The following is an 11,396-nucleotide window of genomic DNA, read 5'->3' as shown; positions in this document are numbered from 1 at the left end:
CCAGCTCTGGCTGTGTCCCAATAATGCTAAGTTGACCTTCCAATGTCTGCAACCAAAAATCATGCCTAGGCAATCGGCTGGGAAGTCAGAATTTAAATAGCTGTCTCTGGGATCCCTTCCCATGGGGTTGGGGGCTGGATCCTGCCCTTATTTCATACCTAGTATAAGTAATCACTGACTAATACATATAGAGATCAGACAGCAAGCAGTGACCAAGACTGTAACAGACTCCACTGCTCTGAATCTGGTGACAAGAACAGTGCATGTGTTCAGTGCATTAGGGACCTTCCAATTAAACAGGGGGTGTGGTACCATCCATCATGTACTGCCTCTTTAAAATTACATATGCATGGCCAACAGCAAGGTGCCTCCCACTGAGAAAAGGCTTTAGATGCAGGCATGCAGACAACGGAGTTCTGATCCTGTTTGAGTTCCCCGGCAAGACATGCTTCTCCAGCTCTGGCAATTTAACCATCCCAGCTACATCTCCAGTGATCCCTGTGAGCACTGCTGACAGCAGTGTATTCACAGGGTGTAACCCTACAGGTTACCCTCTGACAGACAGAGACCATAAGGAAGATGAACTCTGCCACAGGTACCATTATTTCTGGTTTGGTTTGGTTTTGTTATTCCCTCTGCTATTTGACTGTTGGACCTATGCATCCTTACTTTGTAAAAGCATGGCAATTCAGGGACATGTGAATTTTGCATGCAAAGATTTCCTTTGAATCTGTTTGTTGTGCAGGGATGGAGAGGCAATGTATATGTTTCCAAGCGGCTGCTGTGTGGGGCATTGTGGGGTGGGCTGATTTGAATTATCCTCTAGTCTTTGTATGTGGCCTTTATTCTTTTAGATGGTGCATGTCAATGCACCTCTTTTAGCTGAAGTGTACTTAGAAATGAAAGTTTTGCATGAGAGTTTATTTTGCAAATTGTCCTCATTGGCTGCAGGCTGTGTCTCAGAAAACAAAGTTTGGGAATAGGACAGCTCCTTTTTGGAGATTCTCATGTATAGCCAAAGCATTTGACACTGGGGGGGAACCCAATATTTTACTCTCGCTGATTTCCTCCCAGTACTTTGTGTAGCTAGCTGTCTGTGTAGCTGTGAGTGTATCTTAGTGATGATAAACCTGAGGTCTGGATCACTTTCATCGATGAGGTCACAGGATGTAGGAGAACATCACTGTTGCACTTCGGTGCCCAGAAAAAAAACAAAGAGAGTGGGAGCAAAACAGACAAAGTGATGCACTTCTTCAGTGAAGAGAATTACTGCTTCTGTTTTTAGTATATTTTTTTAGAAATGACAATAGAGAATCAAGTAAAGTGGGTCATTCTCCTCCCCCCACCTTTCACAATTGCAGGCTCTTGTTCTCCAAGTCAAAAGAAGTGCTCTTTTCACATACAGAAAGTTTCTACTTTCATAAGTATCCTTGTTTCTAAAGAGAGCCATGTCTGTGTACTAAGGTTCCTGTCTAGTTTCAAGGGACCAAACCCTCAGGTGGTGCAAACCAGTCACTGGATCTCAGAGGAGTCGCAACAATTCATTCTAGCCGAGGACTTGGCCCCATGCAGCCAATTTATTATTGCCAAAAGGAAATTTATGGGTGTGGTGTCAACACTTCTCAAGACTCCTTGCACCTCTAATTTAATTAGCTAATGTATTTAGGAGCCAGCTATACAGTTCTTCTTTCCTGTCAGCCTGTAATGTGGCTCTGTCAAGAATGCATTGCAGAAGAGGAAGGCTTTGTCTATAAGGCACTATTCATGCTTATCACTCCATTTAGGTGCCACATTCTCCAGACTGCTCGTGCCCTCTCAGGTCTGACAGTGCTGCGGACAGTCAGGCGAAAAGATTTTGCACTCCTCCCACATGACATTGCAGACTGTGCGGTAAACAGAAATCCAACCCACAGAATGCAACTGCTTGGTCAATCCAGTGGCTCTGGCTGAATTAAATTAAAAATCCAATCTGCAATAAGAGTTCACAGGGGATTTTACAATAACAGTATTTTTCCGTGGTAGGTATTTTCTCTCCTGTGTAGATCCTACATGCACAGCTTCTGTCACTAAGGGAGAGAATAGCAGTGCAACAGGAGAGATGACACTTGCCCAAAAGCACTGAAATTGTTCCATGTTTCTCGCTCGCTCTCTATATATTTTCCCTCCCTCTTTTGTTTCAATACAAGGTGATGAATGAAGCCATTGCTCTACAGCTTCATGGCATCAATGACAAGGTGATTTGCTGTTTGGAGAAAGCATCAAGTGAACTTCTCTGCCAGCTCCTTCCCAGTACCCTGAGTGATTACTACATAGAACTCAAAGCTCAGCAGAGTCACTTGCATAGAAAGAGAAGAGGCAACATCATGGGACAAGAAGAACGTAACTCCAATGCCACCCAGAATATTAACTTTGCTGCCATCTACAACCTCCACAGGAGTGACTTTGCCTCCTTTCAAAATTTGTCCTTCCCTTTCAATTTCAGCTACAGTGATTACGACCTGCCCATGGACGATGAGGATGACATGACCAAAACCCGCACCTTCTTTGCAGCCAAGATCGTGATTGGGGTAGCTCTAATTGGCATCATGTTGGTCTGTGGGATCGGCAACTTCATCTTCATCGCTGCACTAGCTCGCTACAAGAAGTTGCGTAACCTCACTAACCTCCTCATTGCCAACCTGGCAATCTCTGACTTCATCGTGGCCATCGTCTGCTGCCCCTTCGAGATGGATTACTATGTGGTAAGGCAGCTGTCCTGGGAACATGGCCACGTGCTCTGTGCCTCCGTCAATTATCTGCGCACTGTCTCCCTTTATGTCTCTACTAATGCTCTTCTGGCTATAGCCGTAGACAGGTAAGCAGAAGAATGGGATGTTCTATCTGTATGGTGAGAGAAAACCAGGGATTTGCACACCAGTGCTTTCAAACCTGGTTGTCCCCTAAATAAGTGACCCGATAGACAAGAAAGGGACTTGTAATTTTCAGGTACTCTGTGTTATCAGGTTATTTAAGCATTTTTTCCTACACTGTGCTAAGCATTGCTGCTGGCTGGGGATTTGCCAACAAAATATTTTTTTGTCAGAAAATGCAAAATCATTGAAACCATCGCTCTTCCCAGAAATGAGTCTGTTTTAGTAAAAACTTCCTCCGGATCCAAATGGAATTTCTAGGCTGAGAGAAGTCAGAGAGTGAGAAGAAAAGAAAGACACCCCCATCCCCCCAAATAGTCTACAGTCTAGTCATGAGGCTGTTCTAGAGGCACAAGATGCTCAGGCTTATATCCCTGTCTATTTGGAAAGTCTAAATCATTGAACTATAGAGACAGCTTCTCTCTCAATCTCTCTTTTTGGAGTTGTATACTTTACATGAATAATTCAATATTCATTGAACTCAACTTCATAGCTTGGCGATTAGAATACTCACCTGGTGAGACTTTAACCATTGAGCAAAAAAATTCAAAGGGCCTAATTGCTGTTCCAATATTGTGTGAAAACAAATGACAAAACCTCAATACAGATACCAAACAATTTTCTAGACAGATCCTCTGAGCTCATGCAGCTAGCACCTAATGAACTACTTTTCAGTGAGCTCTCAGTTGGGTGTTTAAATACACCTTTTATGCCTTACGTATATACACCAAAGTTGGACCAAAACATTTGGTAACAATCTCCTCTCCTCACCTGTTCACATACTGCTGCAGTTTGCACTGTCATATAACAACAAGTTTCCCACATGATCTGTGATCTGAGGGTCTTGTGGGATCTGAGGTGAACAGGCCAGAGACCCCTGCATTTTCACAACATAATTAAAACATTATCAGTTAAAGCTCCATTTCCCTTGTGTCCTGAGATGCCAGGCATCTCTTTATGCTCAGACGTCAGACTGTTTCCTTAGTCCACAGCACTGAGACCTTTGTATGAATTGATCTTCCTGAAGGCATTTAAAAATAGTCATTGGCTTTTATTCTTTCCTTCCACCTGTATACCAAAAAAGTATTGAGGTAAAGGTACCCAGCTTAACGTGGCTATTACGTTTGATATTCTTGGCTCATTGAAAGTTGGAGAGAAAAGATTGTTTATAGGACGAACTAAATGACTGGCCATCCCATACATCATAATGTCACATGACTTCCTTTGAGGCCCTAGGACAATTATTAGCTTTATTGTTCCTCTCCTTAATCTCACTTACATAGTGCTGGAGCCAGATTCTTCTTTCACACCAGTTTAACTACACTGACTTCAGTGTAGACATGGTTAAAGCAGTGCTGAGGCAGCCTTCAGTGAAATCAGTGATAATCTTTCTAATAACTTTTGTAGACGCTAGAGAAATAATATAAGTGGAAGGAACACCAGCTTCTACAAGCCGAATCCTCAGCTGGTGTAAACCAGTATGGCTCCAATGTCATTTCGGTACACTAGCTGAGGATCTGGCCCTAGATTTTTCTTCATTATCTTGTACATATTATTGTACGTATTATTGTTTTTCTACTATTTATAGTCAAACTATAACAAACTGTTCAGAGAGAGTTATTAAGTCATCTCCTCGAGCCATGAGGCACATGCAAGCATACTCTCAGAGTGTAAAAGCAATGTTTGTCATCCAGTCCCTATGGCTACTGAAAGACTAGAGATTTGCATGGTATCTCCCAGGCTATCTCCTAACTAAAACAATACTGGAGAAGAATAAGGAAAGATGTTGTTATGAAAACCTTAAGGCATAGATTTTATATAAAACCATATCTGCATGAATTTAAAGAAAAATAGCTAAAAGCGCTGTTGTCTCCAAAGCAATTAACAAGTCCCTTCTGGTTATTCCCCTGGTTGAGATGATGCATATCCATATTTGTGTTGCTCCACATTGTTAACAGAAAAAAAAAGTCTCCAATCTTCTGCAACAGACTTTGCTAGCTCTGTTCATCTGAGAACGTAGATAATTATATGATACACAAGCTGAAGATGCTTATACAAAATAACATGCTATTTGGGGGAAAAAAAATCATATTTCAGGAAAACAGATCTGCAATAAGATACAGGCAATACAAATTGTACCAGGCGGGGGGAAAACGTCCTAGGGTTGCCGTGCTCTCCCCTAGCGCCCCCTACCATGCCAAGTTTGCATTAACGCACCCTCGTTCTCACCTGCCACATCTTGATCTTATGAAAGTTAAAAGGAGGTTGCCTCTCATCTTCCTGGTCACAGTTCCTGCTACCCTGATCCTTGTTTATACAACGGGCTTCCGAACACCCCAGCCTTATGCGCTGTGCGTGGCTCCAACCACCCCTGTACTACGCACCAAGCCTCGCAGACGTACCGAACATTGTTTGGTCTATCTCACTCTCTGCTCCCTCTCTGGCATCCGGGCTCTCCGCAGCACTAGTCACTCAGCCATGCCCCACAGGTTGCTCTGGCTTTCCATAGCCTTGTCTTACAATCACACCCCACAGCCGTTATGGCTTTTTGCAGCCCCCTTTCTGGGGCTTCTTGATGCTTCCCCTCCAGGGCTTCCCTAGAGTCTCCATGCAGCCATGGCTCCCCTATGAGGCCTCCTCCATCCCTTTAGAGCCTCACCCGGTCCTCCAGTAGTAAACCATCAACACAAACTCAAGCCCTTTGGCTATAACGTAAACCTAAGCTGTCTGGCCATAATCACTTTCAAGGCTGTCACCGGGTTTCTCCATCTCTCACCTGAACAACTGCCTGCGCGTTCTAGCCTCTTCCTTTTTCTCACTCCGGCAGAGTTCCTACCCTATGGCTGCTGGCAGGCAACTGCCTGCCTGGCTTCAGCCTGGGAGTTATGTGGGAGCCAGGCCCTGCCCCTTCCCCTCAGCTGACTCCCACCGGTTATCCTGGCAGCCCGCAGCTGGGCTCCTCACTTACTGCTCCATAAGTAGCAGGCACCTCAGTGCCCTGCTACACACCTCCCCCTCTTAAGAACCAGACTCACCGGACCAAGTCTTCATTGTCTTCTGCCACACGTGTTTTTCCTTCCTTCTTTCCAATCTTGGCTCTTGTTCTTCTACCATTTAGATACTCAGCAGCAGAGGTTTTAAGGTACCTCCTACTTGGTTTTTAGCCAAGGTGCAACATGTGGGATTTTGTGGGAGCTGCCCTGCCACGAGCAGTCCCCCCACACTAGCCGACTTTGGTAAATCATGCCCTCCATTGGTCCAGCTCCAGCCTACCTTCTGGGGTTCTCTCTCCCTCTCACTTCTGGCCATTCTATGCTCCATCCCCGTGCACCCTGGCCTCTTTCTCGGGGCAAATTGTGGGCTCTTGTCTCCTTATCACTTTCTGGAGGTCTTGAAGACTTCCCCAGATCTCCCACTGTCTCTCCAGCGCTTTCTGGGCATCTTCTCTCCTGCAGAACTCTACCCTCCCCTGTCCAGTAGATTCTCCTCCAGGTCCCTTATAGCTCTTTACATAGGCTACCCATCCAACTCACCCTTCAACGAGTTTCCTCAACATCCACCACTTAACAAGCCTAGGGATATTCCTCATGTAAATTTGTGGCCTCTTTTCAGGCTTCGGTCCCCCCTTTGGGTTTTGTTCCCTCCTCCTTATCTCTTGCCCTTTTCCCCAATTTTCTTTCCTGGGCTCCACCAATCCCCCTTTTGTGGGGCCTATCTTTAATCCCTCCTGCCTCAGGCCCCAGGCTGCCTGGGTACAATCCTGGCACATTAAACAGGAGATCTTACTCCTTGGGGTCATCTGTTCACCCTTCCCTGCCGTCTCCACATCTACCCAATCCACTCTCCCTGGCTGCTCCTAACTGAGTCCTGTAATTCTTCCCTTAGCCTGGGGTCTAAACAGTTCTCCCAGCTGGCTTCTTAGCCAGCTCAATTCCATCGCCTGGTGCTTCTGCCATTGGTCCCATCTTTGTTTCCAGTACTCTAAGATGGCTGGCAGGGCCTGCTTTTGTAGGGTCACAGAATTCTCCCCTATGGATTTTTCCTCTGTTTCAGCCTCCCGGGAGTTATATGGGAGCCAGGCCCTGCCCCTTCCGGTCAGCTGACTCTCACCGGTTACCGTGGCAACCCGCAGCTGGGCTTCTCACTTACTGCTCCGCAAGTATCAGGCACTTCAGTGCCCTGCTACACAAATATTAATATCATTCGTGCTCTCTGTTTCTTGGAAAGTCTCATAGATTTGACAATACAGAATGTTGACTTTTGTGGCTAATTTGGAGTTCATTACATCATCTATGGAATAACAGTTGGGAAGAATTCAAAGAATGGTACATTGATACCTTAAAACCAACTCAACTGGCCATAGACAGAACTCTCTAATGGAGCTTCTGTATCTATTCCTCTCAAGTAGTAATACAAAACCAGTGCAGAAGACAGGACTGGAAAAAAGGAGGCATTATATTCTTATAACTTTGTAAACCCTAACTACCATTATTGCCCATGGGGGCCAAAATCTGTTAGGCAAGTTAAAGCAACCTGGAGGCTGCTCTGGTTCAGTCTGGTTCCAAGAGCATGAGGACAGGAAGGTAGATTTAAACTTTTCTTTACTTATTTTCTTCAGCTCTTCCAGGTATTCTTCAGCTACATCTGAAAAGCTAGACTTGTGTTTGTCTTTTATTGTTTGTTTGTTTGTTGAACTGTGAACTTCTCACTTCTACTGAGAGTTGCTACTCTTTTGACTAAAACAGAGGCATTTGTAAATTTTGCTGCATTGCTATATCATTCCATAATGTATCTGGCCTGAAACATTAAAAATATCCAGGTCATCTTGATAAGGAGCCATTGAGGGATTATATACCATATCTACTTAGATACCACATGCATCTTTTCCCCCCAAAACAGCCTTCCAAATTGGGGTGCAAGTCTTAAGTGAGGAAGTTAATTTCTAGGCTGAAATTGAAGCATTGAGATGTTGTAATATTGCTGCCTTGGGCTGTGCTTCTCTCCCAGCCCAAGAGAGAGGGGCAGAGTGTAAACTTCAGGATCTCAGTTAGTTTTAGCCCCACCACAGCAGCTACTGAATTGACAGTAGCTCTTAGCTGAGCTGCCAAAAGCTGCTGCCAATTCAGCAGTGGCTTTGATAGGGTTAAAATTATTGTTCTGAAGTTGTAGCTAGAAATTAAGTGACTTATGCTGAGCCTGTGCTGTTAAGAGAAAAAAAGGATATTCCCAGAACTTTCATTCTGCCTTCCTCAAACACATAGAGGGATGTGGCACACAAGAAAACATGTTACATGCAAGCAGAAACCCCTTTAATGAATAAAAAAATGTATTAAGTTTTTGTTAAATGTTGGTGTAGTAGATGGCAGCAGTACATTAATTACAGTTTTCTAGTCACTCTTAATGAGTGCCAGCAGCTGTCATGGGGGCAAGTAGCATGGCAGAGAAATGAGTAGAAAACATTTAAGATAACAGTTACCACCAGTCTCACTACCTGCAGAACAACAATACATGTTAAGATGACTTGCCAGATGCTGGCTATGCAGCCGTTTCTCAATAACATGAAAACATCCCCAGTCTTTAAAATATTTGGAACTATTCAGAATGAATTAGCCTTACCATGGACATGGCAACACTCCTTCCAGTGAAGGAGGCAGCACACATAGACCAGTTCACCTTCCTGAGGGTACACTTGGTGAGCACAATATATTTATCACATAGATGTAGCCTTAAGCTAAGCATGCAACTGGATAGTCAGGACTAAAGTGCTCATTCAAGTGCTCGAGTGTGGATCTTAGATTATTCATCCAGCTTTAAGAGCCAACCTGCAGACCAGGGGCAGGCAACCTTTTCCAGCTGCAGGCCGGAATGACCCATTCTGGGTCAGAGGCAGGTAGATAGGTGCTAGATAAGGTTGTCACTTACTCCTGTGGTGGCACAGGAAAAGCACCCACAGCTGGTGCTTGTCCTCACAGCAGCACAGGGAGAGTGTCTGCAGCCAAGGCCACCTCCCACCAAATGCCACCAAAACTCTACAGCCACAGGCCAGATCTGATGATTATATGGGCTAGATCTGGCACACATAGGTGCAGACCCTCTGCTTTAGACAATTATTTCTGACTGGTTTTTTTAATCTCTTTATCATCGCTTTTTCTGAAATAACCACATTTCTATCAAGCTCTCCTTTTGGAAACAGTGATATTTTCTGTTCCCTGTTAAGTCAGTCAGCCTGCTTGTAACCAGGAATGTGTTTTGATTACTAAGGCTCCCTGACTTCCTTTTGAATGTACTTCTTTATCTTTTGTAGGTATCTGGCTATCGTCCACCCACTGAAACCACGTATGAATTACCAAACAGCAACCTTTCTCATAGCCTTGGTTTGGATCATCTCCATACTCGTTGCTATACCATCTGCATATTTTGCTACTGAAATTGTGTTATTCACAGTAAAAAATCAGAAGAAATTTTTTTGCGGCCAAATTTGGCCAGTTGACCAACAAATGTATTATAAATCCTACTTCCTCTTCATCTTCGGTATTGAATTTGTTGGACCTGTGATTACGATGACCTTGTGCTATGCCAGAATCTCCCGAGAGCTTTGGTTTAAGACTGTGCCAGGCTTTCAAACCGAACAGATCAGGAAGAGGCTTCGCTGCAGAAGAAAAACTGTCATGGTGCTCATGTGCATCCTAACAGCCTATGTCCTCTGCTGGGCTCCTTTCTATGGATTCACAATTGTCCGTGACTTTTTCCCCACAATCTTTGTGAAACAGAAGCATTATCTTACAGCCTTTTACATAGTTGAGTGCATTGCCATGAGCAACAGTATGATTAACACCATGTGTTTTGTAACTGTCAAAAACAACACCATGAAGTATTTCAAGAAGATTATGTTACTCAGGTGGAGGTCCACCTATAAAGGGAGCAAATCCAGTGTAGATCTAGACAGCAAAACCAATGCAACACCAGTCACAGAAGAGGTTGACTGCATAAGACTAAAGTAATTGAAGTTTGGTTGTCGTGACACGTGCATCCCTGGGGGAGGGAGGTGAATTAGTATTTTACCTCAAAAAGCATCTCTCCCAGTTTTTGTGGTGATACCTACCACTGGAGAGAGCTCTAGATGAGGATTCAATAGATCACAGATCTCTTTCCAACTACGCTGTTGAACAGATGTATGACTATGTGCTGATCATATTGACTCTGCCTCACTTTTCTCTTCTGCAAAACAGGGATAATGATACTGATTTTCCTTTGTTAAAGCCCTTTAAGATTTAGGGATTGAAAGCTCCATGGAAAAGCTAAGTGGTGTTATCTGGATGCAAAATTCTATCTTAGAAATGACATCAACAATTCTCCCCTTTTCTCCTTGCCTTAGGGAATGACCTTTTTTCCCCCTCTTGAGCAAGACCTTTGACTTGAAAAGTCTTATTCTTCTCCCATTTCCTTTCTGCAACCAAACGTACTACTTTGGTGACAAGAAACTCTATGCTGCTGTATAGCACTTTCTTACACGCCCAAGTCCTAGAAACCAAGAGACATTTCAGCATGTCATTGTCTCCATAGAATGCTACCCTGTTCCCTGGCCAGTTTTCTATACAGATATGAATACTGCTCCTTAGTCTAGAAGAGACCCCAGTTCCTTTAGCACAATAACCTATACAGAACTCTGGCTCCATCCTTCTGGAATTGTATGGGAAATATTGACAGTAATTTACTATTATGTACCTGAAAAGAGAATGTACATAAGGCCCAGGTATCACCTAAGGGGCAGGCACCATATAAAGTCCATGTATATCCCCACAAAAATATTCAAGTGGGATAAATAATGTGGAGACCTTATGGTAGTCCTTTGTGTAGGGAGGGAATTTTAGCTCTATAGTGAGCATGGCAGACTGAACAGGCTTTCAGTAGTCATTGATTTGCTGTTTGATTGTCACTTCTTACCCGTTTAAACCTAGACCAGCTGTACAACACATCTCAGTGAATATTGCGTGAATCTCCATTAATTTCATCTTGCTTATTCTGATTACGTGCCCCCCTAGGATAGGTGTGTCTTTCAACTGATAACTGTGTTTTAAACAGGTGGTAGTGTCAGTAAAGTACGCTCATTTAAGTCCACAATTATGAAATTTGATGAATGTTCATGTCCTAAAATTAAGGCTTTTCTACTGTGCTACCAAACACTTCTTGTTTTTAAATGTGTGATACTGCCTGCTTTTGAAGTCAATTAATTTTGTAAATGATTTGTTTCTTTGTAAATTTAAATTGAGCAGAAATCCCTCTTAATTAATAAAATGATAAGTGTTGGAACCTAAAAACAGCATTCAAAATTATTTTCAAGGATTTTGTTTTTCATAGTTTCATAGTTGGTAGGGTCAGAAGGGACCTGAGCAGATCATCAAGTCTGACCCCCTGCCATGGCAGGAAAGATTACTGGGGTCAAATGACCCCAGCAAGGTGTTTGTCTATCCTTGTCTTAAAGACCCC

The 11,396-nt window shown here is 43.6% G+C and overlaps 1 protein-coding gene across 1 annotated transcript; it reads left to right on the top strand.

The window, feature by feature from the left end:
- The first annotated feature begins 430 nt into the window (after positions 1-430).
- On the top strand, positions 431-11,183 carry PROKR1 (prokineticin receptor 1). The gene is made up of 3 exons (XM_090031546.1): positions 431-595; positions 2,187-2,854; positions 9,214-11,183. The coding sequence occupies exons 2-3, from the start codon at positions 2,190-2,192 to the stop codon at positions 9,908-9,910; spliced, it is 1,362 nt and encodes a 453-aa protein (XP_089887672.1). The 5' UTR covers positions 431-595; positions 2,187-2,189; the 3' UTR covers positions 9,911-11,183.
- Positions 11,184-11,396: the final 213 nt, after the last annotated feature.

This window comes from Crocodylus siamensis, chromosome 1 (assembly GCF_052110815.1).
Source record: "Crocodylus siamensis isolate JL-2025a chromosome 1, ASM5211081v1, whole genome shotgun sequence".
NCBI lineage: Eukaryota > Metazoa > Chordata > Crocodylia > Crocodylidae > Crocodylus > Crocodylus siamensis.
Note: the sequence above shows the minus strand (reverse complement) of the source record. Positions and strands in the feature narration are given on the sequence as shown.

Bases quoted from the DNA above. Each gene is read 5' to 3' on its own strand.
- PROKR1 (XM_090031546.1), top strand. From the start codon at position 2,190: ATGAATGAAGCCATTGCTCTACAGCTTCATGGCATCAATGACAAGGTG. The intron at 2,855-9,213 runs GTAAGCAGAAGA...TATCTTTTGTAG, and splicing joins CTGGCTATAGCCGTAGACAG to GTATCTGGCTATCGTCCACC.